This window comes from Drosophila sulfurigaster, chromosome 3, assembly GCF_023558435.1.
Source record: "Drosophila sulfurigaster albostrigata strain 15112-1811.04 chromosome 3, ASM2355843v2, whole genome shotgun sequence".
NCBI classification, from domain to species: domain Eukaryota; kingdom Metazoa; phylum Arthropoda; class Insecta; order Diptera; family Drosophilidae; genus Drosophila; species Drosophila sulfurigaster.
Genome location: NC_084883.1, coordinates 30,334,353 through 30,354,793, shown reverse-complemented (window position 1 = coordinate 30,354,793; position 20,441 = coordinate 30,334,353). Strand labels below are relative to the sequence as shown.

At 38.1% G+C, this 20,441-nt stretch overlaps 2 protein-coding genes across 8 annotated transcripts; both read right to left on the bottom strand.

The window, feature by feature from the left end:
- Positions 1-1,188: 1,188 nt before the first annotated feature.
- On the bottom strand, positions 1,189-20,144 carry LOC133842527 (phosphatidate phosphatase LPIN3). 5 transcript variants are annotated; one of them, XM_062275656.1, is made up of 11 exons: positions 9,346-9,608; positions 6,882-7,293; positions 6,606-6,814; positions 6,401-6,538; positions 5,155-6,315; positions 4,993-5,092; positions 4,363-4,491; positions 3,875-4,297; positions 3,311-3,811; positions 3,133-3,236; positions 1,189-1,893 (listed from the first exon to the last, which is right to left on the bottom strand). In XM_062275656.1, exons 2-11 carry the CDS (start codon positions 7,059-7,061, stop codon positions 1,707-1,709), a joined length of 3,132 nt encoding a protein of 1,043 aa, XP_062131640.1. In that variant the 5' UTR covers positions 7,062-7,293; positions 9,346-9,608; the 3' UTR covers positions 1,189-1,706. The 5 variants fall into 5 exon arrangements, with proteins under 5 accessions (XP_062131640.1, XP_062131641.1, XP_062131638.1 ...); XM_062275654.1 differs by lacking the exons at positions 1,189-1,893; positions 9,346-9,608 and adding exons at positions 2,061-2,718; positions 20,003-20,144; XM_062275653.1 differs by lacking the exon at positions 1,189-1,893 and adding an exon at positions 2,061-2,718.
- LOC133842540 (PDZ domain-containing protein GIPC3) lies at positions 10,997-20,144 on the bottom strand. 3 transcript variants are annotated; one of them, XM_062275678.1, is made up of 2 exons: positions 20,003-20,144; positions 10,997-12,214 (listed from the first exon to the last, which is right to left on the bottom strand). In XM_062275678.1, the coding sequence occupies exon 2, from the start codon at positions 12,125-12,127 to the stop codon at positions 11,087-11,089; it is 1,041 nt and encodes a 346-aa protein (XP_062131662.1). In that variant the 5' UTR covers positions 12,128-12,214; positions 20,003-20,144; the 3' UTR covers positions 10,997-11,086. The 3 variants fall into 3 exon arrangements, with proteins under 3 accessions (XP_062131662.1, XP_062131661.1, XP_062131663.1); XM_062275677.1 differs by lacking the exon at positions 20,003-20,144 and adding an exon at positions 13,449-13,596; XM_062275679.1 differs by lacking the exon at positions 20,003-20,144 and adding an exon at positions 12,949-13,294.
- Positions 20,145-20,441: the final 297 nt, after the last annotated feature.

Sequence of the window (20,441 nt, the reverse complement as noted above, 5' to 3'; positions counted from 1 at the left end):
AATGATAAACTAAACTATTAGATTAATTTTAGTTATTGTTTCTTGGTCTCTCTTTCTCACTCACAGCGCATTCGATTGTTTGCTGCACTTGAAACAATTATTTTACAAAACGCTGAAAAATCAGCTGACTCGACCTCAGTTGAAGCATCATCATCATCATTTATGTAGTAAGTGAGTAGTGCACTATATAATCATAATCAGCTAAATCTACTCTTATCTCGTTGTCGAACAAAAGCCCAGCTCAAGAGATGGAAAATTTTGCTTTATCTCATTGTTACCCTAATTTGTGGTAGGGGAGGCATGGAAAACTACCATCGCTCAGCATAAGCTTATGTGGCTGTGTGGGTGTACATGAGTGGCCATTAGTTTTACGAAGGGACTACATTTATTTATTCAAATAAAACATCTTAACATACATACTTAAATTCATTACAATTCATATTTTTTCACAAAAAGATGTGTTCACACTGGTAATATCAGCTGATTATGTATATGTATTTGCGATAATCAGGTTATCAGTTCTTAACCCCTGATCACAAAAATTGAACTACGCCTCTGGCGATGTCTGCCTATTTGTGGGCACTTAAGCTGAATCCCTCTCGTTTTGTATGCTGTTGGTGATGATGATCAAGATAATGATGATTCAGTCGCTCTGATTTAAGTGAGCATTAATTGAATTGGCAAAATTACGTTGACAAATACATGCCAGCCCCATATGTCTGCTCACTTCAGCTGCAATTCCCCGGCCATCCATTACTCCTCCTGTTGGAAACCCTAAGCAGACTGTTTATTGTCCATAATCGGACTCGAATGTTCTCGTATTTATTTATGCATGCTAGACGGGAACAATAACAAAAGCATCAACAAACAATTTTTTGTTGTCGATTTAGTCGAAAATTTTCCACCGCAAGTCACGATACAGTTTATTTTGCTAAGAATAATAATGAAAACTAAAGGTTGTTTTCTTTTATAAATTGTTTAAAGCATTTGTATCTTTATTTGAAACATTATATTGTTTATTTTATTGGCTAAGCATAGTTATATTGTAGTATCGTATGTTTGCTTGAATTAAACGTAGCAGAGCGCTCTAGTTGACAATCACAAAATTAAAAATTAAGAGTAATAATAAAAATAATTATGATAAAATTAAAAATCACATTATGCAGCTCAGGAATTTTCAAGTTTCAGTTTCAAGCAAGTTTCACAATTAATTTTATTAATTATTCACCATTTTCATAAAATCCTAAGAGCAAATAGAATAATTTTAAAAATTACAAATAAATCCGTTAAACTGTCTTTGATTCAATTCTCACGCAAATAACTTTATAAATTAATTCATAAACGAATGAAAAAAATCATAGGCTAAATCACTTTCTCTGGCTTCTTCCGACTCAACTAATTTTAATTTAAATTTAATAAAAAAAATATACATAATGCGTAATGTAAATATGAATTTCAATCGTTTTCATTTTGTTTTTGGATTAACTAGATAAATATCGATAATCAATTAATCCACTCTTTGGAGATACAACGAAATATATGAATTGCTAACACGACAAGAAGCTTTGAATAGATAATGCATAGATATATATGTATGTATGTGGGCATATACTATATAGTAAGTATGTGTGTATGTAAGTTTGTATGTATGTGTGTTTATTATGTTCCATCTGATCTGCCAATGTGCTGTTGAACTATTTTGCGTTTCATTTCTCTGGAATGGGTCTCAGTGTGGCGCTGTCTAGCTTGCTGGGCGGCACCAATTCCGTGTCCAATTCCGGCAAATCGGCAATTGGATCCCGCCAATAGTTGAAATTGGAGAACTCAACGGCGACTTCGTCATGCTTGACGGGTGGAAACAGTTGATCCACAATGTAGGTCATGCTGCAGTACCTGCAAGAGGGGCAAAGGAGGAGGGTCACTTGGTTAATAAACAAATAATTATGCAACACCACATATGCCATATGCCATGGCTCAGCGCCCAAGAGTATGCAACAGAAATAGACCAGCAACCTTATCATACCACATTCAAATCATGTCGCCGATAAAAGATCATTCGATAACAACAAAAGTATGCACACATTTTATTTGTGTCGATATACGAAATACGTAATTAGATAAAAACAACTTATAGTCTACTTCTTAGCGCATAATGCGATGCATTAATAGTATAGGTATAGAAGTTTAGTGGCGATTCAACGCCAAAATACTACAGCTAAAACATTTATCGAAAGGACTCTAAGGAGCTTTCAAAGCCTCGCCGTCGCCCTTTCATAGCACAAAAACGTATATATAAAGCTAGAAACTTAACACTAGGAATTTATCATATCACAATTTGTAATTTTCGATATATACTCGGAAATTAATGTATACTGTCAAGCAGCGGAAATTTAGCTTTGATTATTGTTATTATTAAGCCATTTGGGTGGTGAGGCCAAAAGTATTTCATTTTTGGCCGTTGCGTTCATAATGTAGTTGGTAGTAGCGTCATCATTATCATCATTGGCGAAGTCATCGTCAAAGACAGCGCCATCGTCATCGCTGTCACCATCATTGTTGCTAGAGTCATCGAGTTCGATGTCATAATCGTCGCTGAACTGCAACTCGTCCTCCAAGTCATCGTCGTTGTCAAAGGTATCGGTGCGATACTCGAATTCATCGTTGTGCATCAGCAGTGGAAAGTACTCGTCGACCTCAAGCGACTGATTGATGTAGCCACTATATAAATTGACAATCAAATATTGACAATGCTTGAATACAATTTCGGCACACGCTTTTGATTGTGGAATTGATTAATTTGTGAATGAGCGAGCAGTAGTCAAAAATTCCTACATATACATACATACATAGTATATTGGAGCAGGATGCACATTGTATGTTTTTTGGTGAGCTAATACATCCTACAAGACACCTAGCATGGCGTTACATTATGATGTTAATACGAGACTTGGACCAATTGGGTTGTTTTCTTTGCTTTTTTCGATTTGAATGTGGCATGAGAAGTTGCAGAAAGTTGTAAGAACGTCTTAACCAAAAAGCTTCGACTGACAAAATTGTCTGTTTAGGCAAATGGCAAGCGAACTTATTGTGAAGAGACACCATAACCAGAAAGAACATAAAACGAGTACTTACGATGACTGGAATGTTTGGGTCAGTTCGTGCTTAAGCTCGCCCTTCGTGTTGATGGTGAAGATGCGCATAATGGGTATGCCAACGGCACGATAGGCCCACACATCCTGCAAAGGATCAGAGAGGAATAAGGATAGGTAAATGACATTGTAAATGGCTGTGTAATAATTCTAGATCTTACATTAATACGATTGCCATAGCCCGCATAGAAAGGTTCCTTGTCGGGGAACAGATCGCGTATGTCTGACAAGCAAGCAATTTTAAATTGTTCTGGCTTCTTTTCGATAACTTCGCGATGGAATGCGGATATCAACGATGTGGGATTCAACAGCAATGGGCCATCAGGTAGCATTACATTGCCTTGCCTAATAGATCTCAGATATTCACGTGTGACACGCGATTGTCCAATGGCACGAGCCGACAGATACAATAGCTTATAGCCATTCTGTTCGATCTTTGAGAAGAGCTGTGCCACACCCAGCTGTGCCCAATCCTTGCCGACCATGGGCAAGATATGACCCAAGACATCCGACTTGGTGATCGTGCCATCAATGTCCGAGATGACGACTTTGTCGTTATGCTTCCAGCGGAACAAATAGCACTTGCAGCGTGTGGTGCCCTGATAAGCTGTTGTCACGCTGAATTCAATCTCATTCATGCCCTCCTTAAGGTTTAGTTTTTTCTGAAAGCACAAATGATATTACAGATCTATTTTAGAATCGAGAGAAATAGATAAATAACTTACAATAGCTGCCGAGCTGAGGCGCAGTGATTTCTTGTAGCGCTCCTTGGGCTCATCGCTCTTGTTGGAGGCCATGGTCAGCTCCTCTAGGTTGTCGACTAAGGCCGAAGTGTTCTCAGCGTTTGCTAGGGAATCGCTCTTGCTCAGCGTTGGGTCACTAACGTCTGGTGAATTGGGACGCGATGTTTGCGTGCTAACCGCCGCCTGATCACCATCCTCGGCAAAGTTGTATTGACCTTTGTCGACTTTGTCGAGTGTGGCGTTCTTATTGTTATTATTTGGCTGATTGGGAGCGGCGTCCTGAGATCGTCTCCAGTTCCACCACGAACGCTTCGTTTGGCCCACAGTGTCTGTCTGATGAGCCACCTCGGGCTTGTCATCGCCCACAGCTATGGGCGATGGCGATATCAACTGCTCTATGGCATCCTGTAAAGCACATGAATGAAGCGTAATTAGTTGTGACATTCTTGCGTTGTCCTAACGAAACTTACTTCGGTTAGTTGCTTCTGGAATGTTATCATTGTCATGACAATGGGACATGCAGTCATCCAAGTGTAGTATTTGCCATTTAGACGTACAATTAGATTTGGCGATGAGAACATTTGTGGATTTTTGCACACCTGTGTACATATGGGGATCGAGGGGCAACACAGCAGGGAGCAGCAAGCGTGATCACAAAAAAAAACATTCATTGGTTAGGTGCATTGTTGCAGGTGCTGTATAGCGCAGTGTAATAATTGTTTGATCATTGCAACCTTAACTAAAAGACCGTAAGCATCTTGCCTTTTCTTTGCCAAATTGCATTTAAACATGTCCCTATATGGAGGAATGTGTCAGAGTGATACTCTTAAATCAATCATAATTATTGAATTGAAGAATCCTAATCGATTTAGTTGGAGGCTTGTCCATTCCTTCAGTTGAAGGACATTATTCCCTACAAGAAGTTTGAAATGCTAATTTTCTATCATTTTAAACTTCTTAGCTCAGTGTAAAAGTTATCTTATGGTCGTCACCTAAGGCTGCAATGTATGATCAGTGTAAAAGGATGCATCGATTGCAGTTATATACACACGAATAATGTATTGTGGTAAATGATCAGCGCAATGAGAGTGATAACTTACATCGTGGTAGGTGACCAACTGGCGATCGAACTCCTCGTCCGCAGGTGCTGCACCATTCTCCTGCATGCCGCACATGGACATGGCCACAAAGTCCAGATATCTACACAAAATAGAATAAATATTAATCTCAATTATCTTCGTCAATATGTGCTTGATAATTACTTCTTATCTTGCTGCTGTTTGCTCTCATCGAAGTCCGAGTCCATGCTCTTTTGGTTCTCCTCTAGCGAGCTGGGCGAATGCGGCAAACTGGTGCCATTGCCACTCTCGCGATCTTCGTCGCCGCTGTGCGTTGCCTTTGTTTCCTTGGGCTTTTGGTTGGGGAAATAGAGAGCAGCCATCTCAGGATCCATGCTACCAGCATCCAGATCCGAAAGATAAATGTCACCAGCCTGATTGGCGGCGCCTTCTTTGCGTAAACGATTTGCCCGCTTCATGAAGCTAAACATTTGCCACAACAATCTGCCAGACTGCCGAGCATTCTGCGTGGACTCGGCATCCTCTTCGGGCGTGGGCAGTTCACCCCAGTTCCACATGCCGCTGTTCTCATCCTCGCCCACATGACGCTTATCCCGCATGGTCGTCTCCAGTTCGCTGTCGCTTTGAATGGGCGTCGATGGACGTCCACCGCCGCGTGCCGCACTCGACGCCCCAATGCTAGTGGGCGTGGTGATCTCGGTGTCGCTAAAGAAGTGAATATCGGGATCGTGACGTGATGCTAGATTTGTGGGCGTGGTCAGTTCACTGAGCGCACTGTCATCGCCGGTGTGTGCTGTTAGCAACGGTGCCGACGGCTGCTCGTCGTTTGACGACGAGATTGTGTTGTTATTGGTGTTGTTGGTGATGGTGGAAATGCTGGCGAACTGCACATCGGTCTCATCGATATTGCTCACCTGCACCGAATTAAGGGAGATAGCATCAGCGTTGATGGCATCGCCGCCAGCGGCGCTGCCTGCCGAGCTGCTCGACGATGTTTTACGCTGTGAATTCTTCTTTTTCATCTGCGACTTCTTGCGGCGTTTCTTGGTTTTACTCTTCGACTCATCCTTGTTGGGCTCTATGACGACAACTGGAGTCGTCGTTGTCGATGTTGTTATTGGAGACGTTGCAGCTGGCTCTGCCTTAATAGAGACCACTTCGGGTTCTGTGTCCACTTGCGTTGGCTTCGCTTCCGATTTTGATTCGGACTCTGGCAATTTGTCCTGTGGTTTTTTGTCTTGGAACAGCTCCTCATGCTCAGCCCATTCTTGGCGCATCTTTTGTGTTGTATACTCTTTAAGCTTGTCGCCCAAATTGCGACGTTCCAACACGTTGTCTGTATGTCTGTAATAATAAACAGAGAGTATTTACTTAATAAGTTGCTTGCAACTCGGTTAAAGAAAATATTTTTGATGGAAGCAAACGCTACCTGCGCTGGGTGTAGTCCGAGACTTGATTCTCGAATTTGTTGCCCTCGACGGCAATTTCCTTGGGCTCCTCCTTGGACAGATCAATGGAGTTACGGCGCGGCATTGGCAACGGTATTTGTAAATCATCGCTAGCGTTTCTAAAATCAATATGAACATGATTCTAGCTGCCTCGGTGAATGGATAATATATCAATGGAGTACTTACTTATCGGCGGCTACGCCGCTAATGTCTTCCATTGTGTCGTTGCCCTTATTCAGCGACTGCAGGAAACTCTTTGGTATGGGTGATGTGGCCAAGTTCTCGGGCAACTCCTCGCCATCCTCCTCGGGGCATTCTTCCACAAAGAATGCTTCACCGGAATCGCCCAACTTCATCTGTATGTCAACGGGTGTGCCATTGATTTCAATGTCCACCTGTAAATCATAAATGAAACTTGTAAACTTAATGTTGCTAATCGATCTCATTCTACCGATAACTTACCACTTTCTCGCGACTGCGCAGCACTCCGAGCTTGCCGAAACGTACATGGAATGGTGAGCATTGAAACTCGCCATCCTTTTGCTCTACGACGATCACATCGATTGCTCCAGTTAGTGTGGCCGCATTGATGTCATTGTAAAAATCTTGTAGATTGCTAAACACGCGCACCAAACTATTCATGTTGAGCGGAAGTAATATCGATTAACTACTTATCGATATCGTTTAATTTTTGAATTGCAACTATTGGGGTAGCGCAACTGTTCTCCTTTTGCGTATTACGACACTATATTTATGATTTATTAAATTGGTGAGTACAAATTTGTTAGTAGCCAGCCATTATTTTTTATTGCACTTGCTTGGCGAATAGTTTGCTAGTGATAAATCCACCTTTAGCCCCTTTTCGTTGCAGCAACTGAAAATGGCAGAAAACACAGAGAACATTCATAAATTAGTACTCGCCACAAAGGTATTATAAATACAAATGTACGTAAGATCTTATAAATAGTTTTTTCCTGACATTTGAAAGGTTTGCGGCAAGTGGCGTATAATAAAAACACTCATAATGAATGTCTCAATAAGAAAGATCTGAAAGCTTTTTTGCGGCTGCTAGCAACATGCATAAGATGCAGCTGCCAAATTGTTGTTGCCAACTGCGAGTGTTTAGTGTAATGAAAGTCAAGGTGAATTGAATTGTGAGCGTAAATGAAGCAGATCCAAGTCAATGAGCGAGACAGAGACGAACAACATCCGGTAATGAATGAGTACTACTACTAATATTACATAACACAAATAAAAGGAAAGGGTGTTGACTCTTCACCATATGTAGCAAACATTCATTTGCAGTTAATTAGTGGAAACATACGCATGTAAACATTGCAAAGTGTCATCACTGAGTCTACATCAAGTTGAAGGAAGCAACAATAAGGTACACAAATTCTCCACGACAAGTGGATTGTTATATGTAATAAGCTCCCCATTGACGCCAGACTTTATTTAGATTATTGTTATCGATAAAAGTCGATAGTGTGATAAATGGCCGCAAAGACATCAATGGTTAGTTCGTAACTTTAGTGGCGTGTTCTCACTGTTTATATGTATGTGTGTAATAAACAATGATAATGCTAGCCGAACGCCAAACGCCAAGCTCCACACACGAACATTTTGTAAGCATTCCGCTTGTGTGTGTGTGATCATAAACTCATTACTCATTTCTCAGGCCACTGGAAAAACATCACGCGATTTTAGCGGCAGCATTTAAAACGTATAATGATCTGTAAATTAATAAAATATGTGTGTATACATGGGCTCATATGCATACATATGTACAATAAGTTTATCAGCCCCCATTACGAATTAATTAAGTGCTGCGATTGGCATTTGTATGCGTAAGCAAATCGCGTGAGTTTATTCTTTTTGTTTTTCTTTTTACCTGTTCTAGAAATCGTAAGAGATTCGTCTACTCACTATAAACAAAAAATGTATTAATAAGAATGAATAAAAATACTAGTGTTTGTTTGTCTACACAGAATGCTCGCATAGCGTAAAGTTCAATGTCCAAAAGTTTTTAATAAATGTGTGTATGTATGTATGTAGATGACGCTTATCACAAAGGAAATGGTCAAAATAATTTCGTGCTTTTATTAGGCTTGTTGTACTTCTTGTAGTCGTAGTTGATAAGACAACGTTCCTTTGTAGTCTACTCTTTGACATCGATATCGATATCAATATTGTAGAGTTTTGTGAAATATACATAATAAGCCACAACGCACAGATAAACGACAGACAGACAGAGAAAGAGATACATACATATGTAGTCAGACAACACGCCACATCTGTCACGCGTCGTCGCTGCCATTACTTTCACCTGCAAACAAATAGCAAGCAAACACAAACGCAACGCGCGAAAAGCCACAAGCAACACAAACGCACAAAACTTACACACACATATAGACACAAAAAGCTCGCCCCACAAATGCAGTGCAAAACGAGACTGCTTGGAGAAGAGAAACAAGCGCCGCAACTAATACAAAGGCGCGAAAGGGACAAAAAACAAAAACAGAGGCTGCACGGCAACAGACAGACAACTAAATGGCAAGCAAATGAAATTTTGCACAAAACACGCAAAACGAATCGAATTGGGCGAGGAGAACAACAAAACGACGAACACAATAATAATATAATTCAAAAACTGCACATCAATTGACGTAGTTCGTTGTTGTATGCAAAATGTTAATGTTTGTGTTTATTTTATTAGGCTGAATTGCCGCCTAGACAATTCTGTTGAGTCACGTTCAAAGTCCAAACACTCGCATTAAATTAAATTAAAAGCAAAGTAAAATAACGTTGAAAATACACAGGAACAAAGTCGAACAAATATTATTTGGGTGCCAAGAAAATCCACATTCAATTTTTGCAGATGTTTTTTTGTATTTCTAGTATAATGGAAATTTTTGTGTCTCACTACCTTCGGTTTTCACACGATGTTCTTGTGGTTTTCCTTGGTTTCAATACGTGAAAAACTTGCAAGTCGCCTCACTCTATTTCTGCTATTGCTGCAAACACTTTAAATTGCGAGTTACTCTTTGCTGTACGTAATTCAATATCGTTTGAGTTTTGTTGTTAACAAGTCTTTTTCTTTGCTTTGCTTTTTATTCCAACAATTAATTTTCTTTTCTGTTTTTCCGCCTTGCTTGTTGCTTCGACGACAGCGTTCGCACAACTGAGCAGTTGAATGGCAGCATTGCCTCTTTTTAGTTAGTTATACAAGACAGCAGAGCTAACAGCGCGCCAAAGCTAATTAAATTAAGCACCTGACTATGTGTGTATGTGTGTGAGAGCACCACCAAAGAGAGTCGGTAAGCGAAAAAGAGAGCGCACCGCATACAAAACACATTGCGCGATAGGCTTAAGAGTAAAAGCTTCTGTGCGACATGTGTTGTATTTGGACTGTAAAGAAACAAAAAAAAACCTGTAAAACCGGAAAGTCTTGTAAAAACGTTGTTATGTATGATTGTTGTTGCCATGCCTGCGGTTCAGCAGCTGTTTGAGCATATTGTTCTCTCAGTTTTCGACAGTATGTGTGCTAGTGCGACGTCAGAAAACAACAAATATTAATAACTTCGCTTATCAGCTGAAGGCAAGACAACGCTTTGTTCCCAGTAGCAGCTGTTGTTGCTGACATTTGCGTTAGCAATTGCAATATTATGCATTGCATACATACATATGTATGTATGTATGAATGTGTGCCAGTTGTGGTGATTGTTGTGATGACGACGCCATAGCTAATTCATTGTCAGACGATGTTTTGCGCGGCATTTACTGTTATTGCTGCGTTTGCAAGTCTTGTGCCAGAAAGCTCTCACTGTCACTTACTAGCTGGCAGACAGGAAATGTAACTACATATTAGCTGATGATGTACATACATATGTATATACGTTTTATGTGTGAATGCGATTGAATTCATCAAGAGTCTTAAAGCACGTGCTCATGGTCAAATATACGCAAAAAAAAACATAAAATACGTTTATAATATGCAAATAGAATTTGTCACCGTGGAAAGATTCGAAATTTCGACGAGTGCCAAAACGGTAAAGAGAATGACGAATACACTGAGAAAACGAACTACTAAACTCTCTGTTGGAAGACCAAATTTTAAAAAATCTCTGAAAAACTAGTGTTTCACAAATACTTCTAAATTTAATGGGATATAATTAAAAAAAAAAAAAAAAATTAACAAACTTACCAAACTTAAAGCCAAAACATATAAAACATAAAAACGCCGCAAAACAAAAAGTATTTCAATAATTTAAATTTATTTATAAATTTGTATATTTATGAATAAAATATGAACTAATGAAAATGCATAATTATGTACATTGAACAAGTTGTACGAAGAATACAATGCAGTACCACACGCGAAGTGTATATTTATCTTTTTGTTTTTCTAGAGTCTATGTTTTTGTCAATCTGAATGTATATAGTATAATTTAAAGTTTAACAAATACGAAATAATTGGCAAATGCAGGCATACAAATAATAATGATAAATGTATGTATTAAATATGAAATAACTAAGGCTACAGATACAATTAAACAATGCGATAATCATAAAAATAATAATGATGAAAATAAAAATATGATTTTTGTTATTTTATTATAGAATTAGAAATGTTTCTCTTTTTCTGGCAAGCATCCTAACAATTGCTCCTAGTTTCTCGTACTCAAGCGACGCGCGTCCGTTATAGCACCCCAGAGTTCGATAATGAAATCGTCGGTGAAACCAAAAGATTCCAAATCGGAGTTATCAATGGCCTCGGCAAAATCCATGGAATTGGACTTCTGATCACCCAGATCCCATATCTGTGATGCCAATTCCGTATCGTTGATGCCCATAAAAGATTCAAGCAGATTATTAATGGCCTCCACACCCGCCGTGGTGGCCTCATCGAATTTCGGTTCAATCTGGGCATTGCCATTGGCCTTGAAGCGCAAAGTCTCCTTACCGCTGCCATAATTGCGTCCACCTCCTGCCGAGGATGAAGACGCCCTAGATTGACTGCGCGGTCCAATACCCTGGAAACCGCTACGAATTGGTTCGACCAGACGCAATGTGAATGTCTCGCCGGTGGCAATGTCTTTCAGCATTCGCGCTACCTCATAATGCCGTTTGCCGACCATGTTGACGCCGTTGAGCTTCTCGATGTGATCGCCCACAGCAATGTGCTCGATGCGATCGATAATCGAGTCCTCCTTGATCCGCTTTATGAACGCATAGCCGGCACCATTGTCGGTGATCGTCAGCCCCAAGGCATCCTGTGTCTTTACAATCTCAATTTCCTTGGGCCGCCCCTTGCGATGGGCAAAGATGAAGTCATCTAGGCCAATTTGCCCGCCAAGCAGACGTGTCATGTCCACCTTGTGTGAATTGAGGGTACAGAATAGAATGTCATCCTCGGACATGTCAAAGCATTCAGCAATCTTCTTATATAGCTCTCGGACGCTGGCAAAGCCCGTGATCAAACCCGTTGGACTGCCATGGGCAAGTTGGCAGTGGAAGATCAGCGGTGGCTTCTTATCCAGTTCATTGTTGTTGTTATGATTGTGATTGTTATTGTTGCTGTGATTGCTGCTATTGTTGCTGTGCAGTGAACTGTTGCCGCCACTCATCGAGGATCGCTTGCTGTCCTGGCTAATGTCGCTGTGATCCGATGGATTGTTCTTCGTTGACTTGCGGGCAAAAAGCGGCATCTTGTCTAGTTTTATTATCGTATCAACGTATATTTATTATTTATCGGTATGGGTCAGTTCTCTCGCTCTGTCTTTAATCTCTTTTATCTGTGTGCGTAGAAGAAATGTTTGGAAGATTCTTTTTTGAATTTCTTTTTTTTATATAAGTTGCAACAAAAGTTGGGTTAGTTTCGTGTTTAGTTCCGATCCCACAGTAATTTTGTGTAAACTTGTTGTAAATGTGTGTGATTGATGTGTGTGTAAACCTGGTAGTCATACCGTAGAAGTATATTATGTGTTAGTGACAAATATATATTTGTACGATCATGATCAAGAGTAGGGAGATCATAATGTCTCTCTAAATACACAAAGCCTTGTTTTAGAGTTTCCCGCTCACAATCGGATAAAAAACAAAAGTTTGAAAACGGTTTCATTTTCTTTAGCTCGGGTACCGAGTATTTTATAGTCGAGCACACTCGACTTTAGTTTTCTCACTTGTTTTATGGGTGTTCGTGTATTTTATGTATGTACATGTCCAACACCAATAAATAATATCAATTTATCTAATCTCAACACGAAACATGAGTCAAGCGTTCAAAGTTTGCCACACAATATAGAATTACACAAGTTAGTCGCATTATCCATAACTCATCTCTAATGTCTGACTAATAGAACCTTTGCAATAATTGCAAAAGTGATTGTAGTTTCATTAATTATCAACAATAACACAGCACATTATGCTAAAGTGAGGTTAAAATAGATGATAACTTAGATTTTACTACGGTGTTGATAATCCTATTAACTGATTTGTTTGGCGATTTATTGATTGACACGGTTCTTACCCAACACTTAAATTTGCATTAATTAAATTCGTGTTTTGCTCATTATGCGATGAAATTTACTTTGTTTAAATGAAAAACAGAACGCGACGCAAAAATACACAATGATTTTTGAAGAAACTTTGCTTCTTTTTTGTTAACGGAACTTTTGCAAAGTTCCGATAAGATTTCGATATTTGACAAGCGCGTGATAAGCGTTGACGAGCGAGAGAAAAAGAGAGAGAATTGAATGCGAGAGACGAAGACTGAAGTGATAACGAAAGGTACACGAACCCAGCCGAAGTACATTTATCACTCAACCCGCATTCATTCAACAACTACTACTTCAAGTGTACGTCTGCCGAAGAGAGTCCGTCAAAGTGTACTGAACTTTTGGGGAGTGGCGAGCGCCAATTGTGCCCTGATGTGGCCAGACTTTAACTGCAAAACTATCGCTCAACAAAATGTGTGCCCAGCCCAGTCGAACTGTGTTCTGCATGCAGAAGAAATGCCGTCTCACGTACCGCTCGAGAAATGCTTTTTATCTCTTCAGCTCTTCGCTGTTCAAATTTGATACACTTGTTAACTAAATCACATACAGGAAATTTGGATGAAACTATACTAAAACAAATTTATGACAAATATTAAACCAAACAAGACATTGAAAGTTAAAACAGAGACGAAGAAATTCATTTGTTGTCATTTGTTAAGCACTCGAATCATATTTGATTGATGAGGGATTGCCTTATATGTATACTTTTAACCTAAATATGTATATGTAAATTGCATGTTTGAAGAAAAATCATGCTTAAGTCAAATTACATTCAAAGAGCATCTACTAGTCGCGTATTGCACTTGCTACAAACACTTTTTGTTGGTCTGCTTTACTGTGTTTCGTGTGGTTTAGCAAATGTCGTCTTGAGTTCGTTTTAAACTCTGCTTCACCTTGAAGGTTTTATATCGTGTTATTGCTTATTTATTTATTACTATTTTTATTTTTTTTTTTGCGTTAGCGTTATTTGCATTTTTTTGTAGTGTATCCGGCGAATAAATATTTTCATAGGAAATGGAGCTGACGTTCTTTTTGATATACATGTGAATGTATATTTGTCTCTCAAGATGTTTATTGAGATTCGAGATCAGGGGAACTTGAGACGAGCCCCTCTTTATGGCAAAAAGAGAATAACAAACAACACTTAACTGAATATAAATTAAGAATTGAGATAGAGCTCTCATGAATACATAAAACCGGCTATTTCTAGCAGAGCATTATATACATATGTATGTACATAGGTATATGGTAGATAGATAGATAACCCGGCGAATGAAATAGAAGGAATACAACACGCATCAAGGTCGAATTAGTTAAGCATACTATAGAGGCGAGCGCGTGTGACACCAATACAACTAAAACTACTATTCTACCTTTCACAACAATAACAACAAACTAATAAAATAACAAATGCTCTACAAAATAATACTACGCAGTTAGCTTTCAACTCTTTTTAACATAAGTAAGTACAGCAATTTATGCCGGCTCCATAAACTAATCTTCACATTAATTTGTCTTCAATTTGAGAATCAAAAAAATACTCTTTAAAATATGTGCTTTTGGAAATGACCTACATTTGAAGTGAAGATGGAATGCTTAATTTTTTTAAGTTAGTTGGTTAAACTAGGTTATATGTTTGCTTAAGTATATCATATAATTGGCAATGCATTGCACGTAAACAAGTGTATAATATTTCCGCATGCTTAACGCAGCCGGTTTTTATACTCTAGAAACTTGAATCATGAAAGGCGTACTTGCAATTTGCCAAAATAAGATTGAAAGTCTGATGATTATATATTTCGCAAATGATTTAAATGTACAAATCTAAAATATAGAATAAAAATGACTAGAACTATACCAATTTTATTTGACCAATAATTTAAGAGTGCAGTTACTTTTAAAATTGTTTTTTAAATATTTTTCTTTTTACAAATTTCCCCATCCAACTATTTAGTTTCAAATAAATTTCGGACTATTCCAAGCTAACCGCAGCTCAATTTGCAAAAATATTAATAAACGCTGCAAACACTAATTTCATTTCCATTTATGGTAAGCTACAGGGTAACAACCAGTCGAGTAGTCATCACGCTTCCACTTGTTGTTTTCAATTTGTGTGTTTACTCGTATCCCATTGGCTGTAATTTGTGGGCTCGACTCGGATATGTAAAAGGGGGCAAAGAATCCGAATGTTTAGAACAATATGCTGTATAATTAATGTGTCTACGTATGCAAGCATGTAAATTTAAATGCGTATGTGTATAAACGTATACACATATGTATGTGTAGATAAATGTCAGTGTATCCAATGTTGTTTATTAGTATTTGTATCTGCCTTTGTGGCGTCAACAACAATTTAACGTAAACAACAATTCGAATGGCGCGTGGGGTTTGTCTCGAGTACAAAACAAAAATAATTAAATAGTTTTAGATAACATTTTGTAAACAACAATGAAATGCAACTATGTGCATTAGTAATTCACAATACTCCCTATACTTTGTTCACAACGATTGATTATTGGAATTATAATTTATGATATAAATATAAGCAAACATTTTCAACATACCAAAAAAACCCTGAATTTATGTTTGCACTTCAGAGTGTATTCAACTTAAGATTGAAAAGTGAGGTTAAACTCGAACTGCGTGTGTTGGTAACTGATAAATTCAGAGGTGCGAAGTTAAATAATTATTTCCAAAAAGTTTATTCAACTCAAGTTTAAAAAGAATAGTTTGAATAAGATTGAAATGGTGTTTTGCAGGGTATTAAATACTATAGAGTATAATCATATGAGTAATGCGTTAAATAACACGGCATTTAGTCAGGCCTTTTCATTCATGTTTCCATCAGGTTATTCTTGTATTTTTAATGGCTTTGCACTCGCTTAGTTTGTTTATTTGTCATTAGCTTAAACAACAATAACAAACTATACCGAACTAAATACATATTGTACGAAGAATGTGAGCTTCAATGTGTGTGGTATCGCATACCAACATACGTCTAGAAGAATGTATGTAGTATATAAAATAGTGTATTTTTTTCAGTTTTTATACCCGATATTTATAGGGGAAGAAGGGTATTATAAAACCAATAGAAGAAATAATAAAATTACCAAAGAAAGAATGTTTTACATTCTGAAAAAAATACAGTTATCATGGAAAAAAATAGCAATTGAATATTGGATAATATTGAATAATAAAGATCGGGCATTTCATAGTTGAGAACACGGCACGTTCACTTTCTTACTTGTTCTTTTCTTTTCTAGTTTTGTCGTGTTCGCAAAATAATAAAAAAAAAAAACAACAAAAGAGACCGAACCCAAGGGGGTAGCATATAAACAAATCAAGGTTATTTTCTATGTAGAAACACGCTCTCTTATCATCGATCCCAGTTTATCACCGACCCATGGAATGTTATAGTAGCTGATAGCTAGCAATATTACATAATGCCAACTAAGTAACTTTTCCTATAGAGATTATTGTATTCTATGTAAATTGAAAAAAACGCAAACAAAACAAAACTTTTGTTGTGACAAACGGTGATGACGTTGAATGCAGCACGTAAGCAAATTGCCTTTGTTATTGTTTATTTTTTTATTTGTTTACTCGCGCGCGCTTGCAAATAGTTTATGCACAATCGAGCGAGTGGAGCAAATAAGGGGCTATTGAAACAGCTGTTAACCTGTTCTTAATTATCTCATTATCATTGCACTTTGGGACAATACAAAGGTTTAAGCTCTCCCCAATCAAACCTTGTAATAAAGCTCTCTTTATGTTATCCAAAATGTACAATTAAAAACCTTCAGGTCGTCATAAGGTTAAGTATTTATTTATTTAATATCAAGAAAACGTATTCAATGACGAAAAGAACAAGAGATTTGCAATTAATCATAATTTAAGAGCAACATGAATTTGCTCTTAATGTTTGCTTAATTTGCAAAGCTCTCGGTAAGTGTGTGAGAGCGACAAAAGCTTTGACATATAAAAGCTGTCATTCGCTCTCGCAAGTGGCGACGATCGCTGGATTTGCGAACTTTAACAAAGTTCGCTGGCATCGTCGCAAATGATTCACAAGTTTCGTTGACTAGGTCAATATTTTATCGGACCGTATGGGATGTAACGGTAAAAAATAATTACAGTGGTCGCCTTTCGCTTGGAGCACCCGAAATTGATCAGCACCAATGAGAGAGGGTCTTAACACAATTTATTCGAAAAATTTTTAGTGCTGATGACGTTGATACTGTGTTCCTGTGTTAAAATCGGCCATTCACACAATAAACATATGGCGGGTATATATATCTATTTAATATGGCCGCCCAGACTTCGATGATGATTCAGTTGTGTGTTTATGAATTCTACCAGCAAAAAAAAAATTAAAACTTGCGTCATATATCTCTGTTTGTATTTGCTACAAGATAATATTATGGTGCGTTGCCCGTAGCTACCGTACATAAAAATATTTTGCCTACATTGCGCATTATATTTATTTTTGTCTGGTTTTTTTCTTGCTTTATTTTTGTACATCACGTTTTTCTACATGGAACGAACCACATTATTCATATTGTTGCTGACAGCGCACAAAACAAGAAACAACAACGTGACTGACAAAAGCGCATACTTAATTTGTAGTTTATCGTTTATCGCACCCCCCGGTGCATTGAACCACTGTGATGTGGTAAAACGCAGACTGAAGCACCCTGTATGAGTAAAGGTGCTCTTTAAAATGGAGCTCCGACTCACTGGGGGCAGTTTTCGAAAACATTTAACCGTTTCACCTCGCTGATCTTTGCGCACGGCCAGATAATTTAAGCAACAAATTCAACGAGTTTACAAAATAAGCTACTAACTGTTGAACTACACACACACACGCAAAGAGTTTAAACGAATTTGAATCTATGGTTAATGAGCACAAGATGAAAGAATATTAAATTCGTTGTAAGGTCATTAAAAAGAGATAAAGAGATGTATAATGATACGAAAGTAAAGTTGGCTGGATGTTAAGATTAATAATTACATAAAGGTTATATATTTAAATAGATAATAAAGATAATCTGAACAGATAATCTAAAGACAAAGATAAGCAAACAGGTGAACTACTGTCAACTTTAACATTCAGCTCTAGTCGGCACTGTTATCATTAACAGAATACTATTGTGAACAGAGCGTCATTAACACTATGTAAATTAACATTACTCAGTTGTCTCTACATAGCAAAGCATTCTTATTGTTCAAATTGCCTGATTATGGTCATCATCATAGAAGCTTATAGAGCGCAGCCGTCATGGCAACAACAACGCTCTAGGGGCTCTGGGAGCTCAGTTTGTAACAATGGTCTGGTGTTGCAGTTAATGTTAAGGGGCGTGCGTACCGGTTCATAATATAGGTGCTCTATACAAATGTCACGCAAACAATTTACATAAATGACGTCGCTTCCGCTTTCCGTCGTTGGACGTTGACGCAGCCAACAAGAACAGCAACAATTGCAAGTGAAAGAGCAACTCTGGCAAACTGGTTAACAAATACTAGAGGATGGCAAAAAGGAGAAAAGCAAAAACAACCCATAGATTTTTACACAGAGAATGAGAGAAAAAGTGTAGCAAAAAAATATAGCAATTGTGTTTGCCTGATTGGATTGTTTGCGTTGCGGAAGTGAGCTAGAAATCGATAACAAAAAAGGAAAAAACAATTTCAAAACGTCTACACATCTCTAACGGCAAATGGTTTTTGTTTGCCAGAGATAAGAGACTCACACTTATTGCATATGTGGTGAATAGATGAACCCATCCAGAAAACAACAAACCCACTAACCAACTTCACGCTTTGTTAGCAATTTAATTTGCCTACAAATGGCCTTTGGTTTTGTATTTTATTTGAGATTTCTTTGGCCACCTCTTATGCCTTTAGGGCACCGCCCTCTTCCAGCTTGGAGAATTGGTTTTATTTTATTTTATACATATTTTTTTTTGGTGTTTTTGTGAAAACGTCGAAAAGAAAATGAAAATTTTTTTGAGTCGCACGTGTTGGCAGCATTAAAAACATTAACACACTTTACGCTTTTTGGTTTGGCTAACGGACATCAGGTTTTAAGCTTGAAGTTAGCGGCAATTAAACTGTAGAAGTTAGTACTAATTTGTTAAGATTTTCCTTTGCCACTTCGTAAAAACGTGTCTCGCCCTGTCAATCAATACAACCGTACAACCCCCAAAAGAGTAAAGAACAAACCACCCGGCAAATGTTGGCAAACCTAACCTCAAAGTATGTGTCACGTTGAAAAGGCTCTTGAGGTAGGAAATGTCCAAAATCAAAATGTATGCGCAAATGCTCTATGATGTCATAGTTTCATAGTTGTGCATAATTTTAATGAACTGTTGACTTCTTTTTTAGGGGTTGCTAAATATGTACACAAGGAAAAAATATTCTATGAATTCACTTCCGTTCATGACATAAGCGCCGCATGAGAGGGGGGAGATAGGGAGACAGCAGTCTCCAACTGATTTGTTGCTAAGCTCGACTTGTGTGTGAGAGAACATCGACAAAACTGCAATAATATTTATCGATTTCTGATTGTTATTTGCGTTGTCAAGAAAGTCGTCGTCGCCGTTGCCCTCATTCTTCTCTCCACACTTTCTGCTAGCTATCTCTTTTCGACGCATATTAAATCGATGATTCTCTCCCACCTTGCAATTTACAGTGTTGAATGAATTTTTGCATTTTAGTAATAACAAAAAAAAAATGGTTGTTAGTATTCCAATTACATGTGAGCTAGTGTGCTTCTTTCTTACACAAAAGGCCTGAAGATGTTCCACCACCTTTCACTTTATTTCTACTATGTGTATGCATACAATTTCTTAGCCAAAAAAGCGAAATGAATACACATCTATTGTCATGGGATGCTGAGATGCTGCTGTATCTGCGGCATTTGAACAATCAATAAAAGCAACAGAGAGATAGACAGAAAGCAGTAGTGATGACAAATTTACGCAACGAAAGTAGAAAATATTGTGTTTTCGTAGTATTGTGTGTACGCACCTGTCGTTGGTGCTGTGATTCCTCCTCCAGACTGCACTTGCCTGCACTTTGGGCACAGAAAAGCACCGTAATGAGCAAGGAAAGCGGACATACGAGACCAGGTTTTTCGTTGTTGCTGTTGCTCTTGTTGTTGCAGTTGATGTTACTGTTGTTGTTGTTGCTTTTTCACCGCGCACACACACTCGCACCAACACATATGCACACAATTTCTTTCTTTCACCCGACAGAAACTAACTTGTTTTGTTGTTTTACTGCTTCAACCATCAAACGAACGTACATATGTAAAGCAGACAAACAGACACCAACTGCTATTATTAAATTAACACGATTTTGATAGGTAGAAAATATTAGCAGTTTCGACTAAAAACGCATCAATTAATATATTCTACTGCTCTTCGCAGCTCATTTTTCACTACTGTCTGACCGAGCGAACTAAACA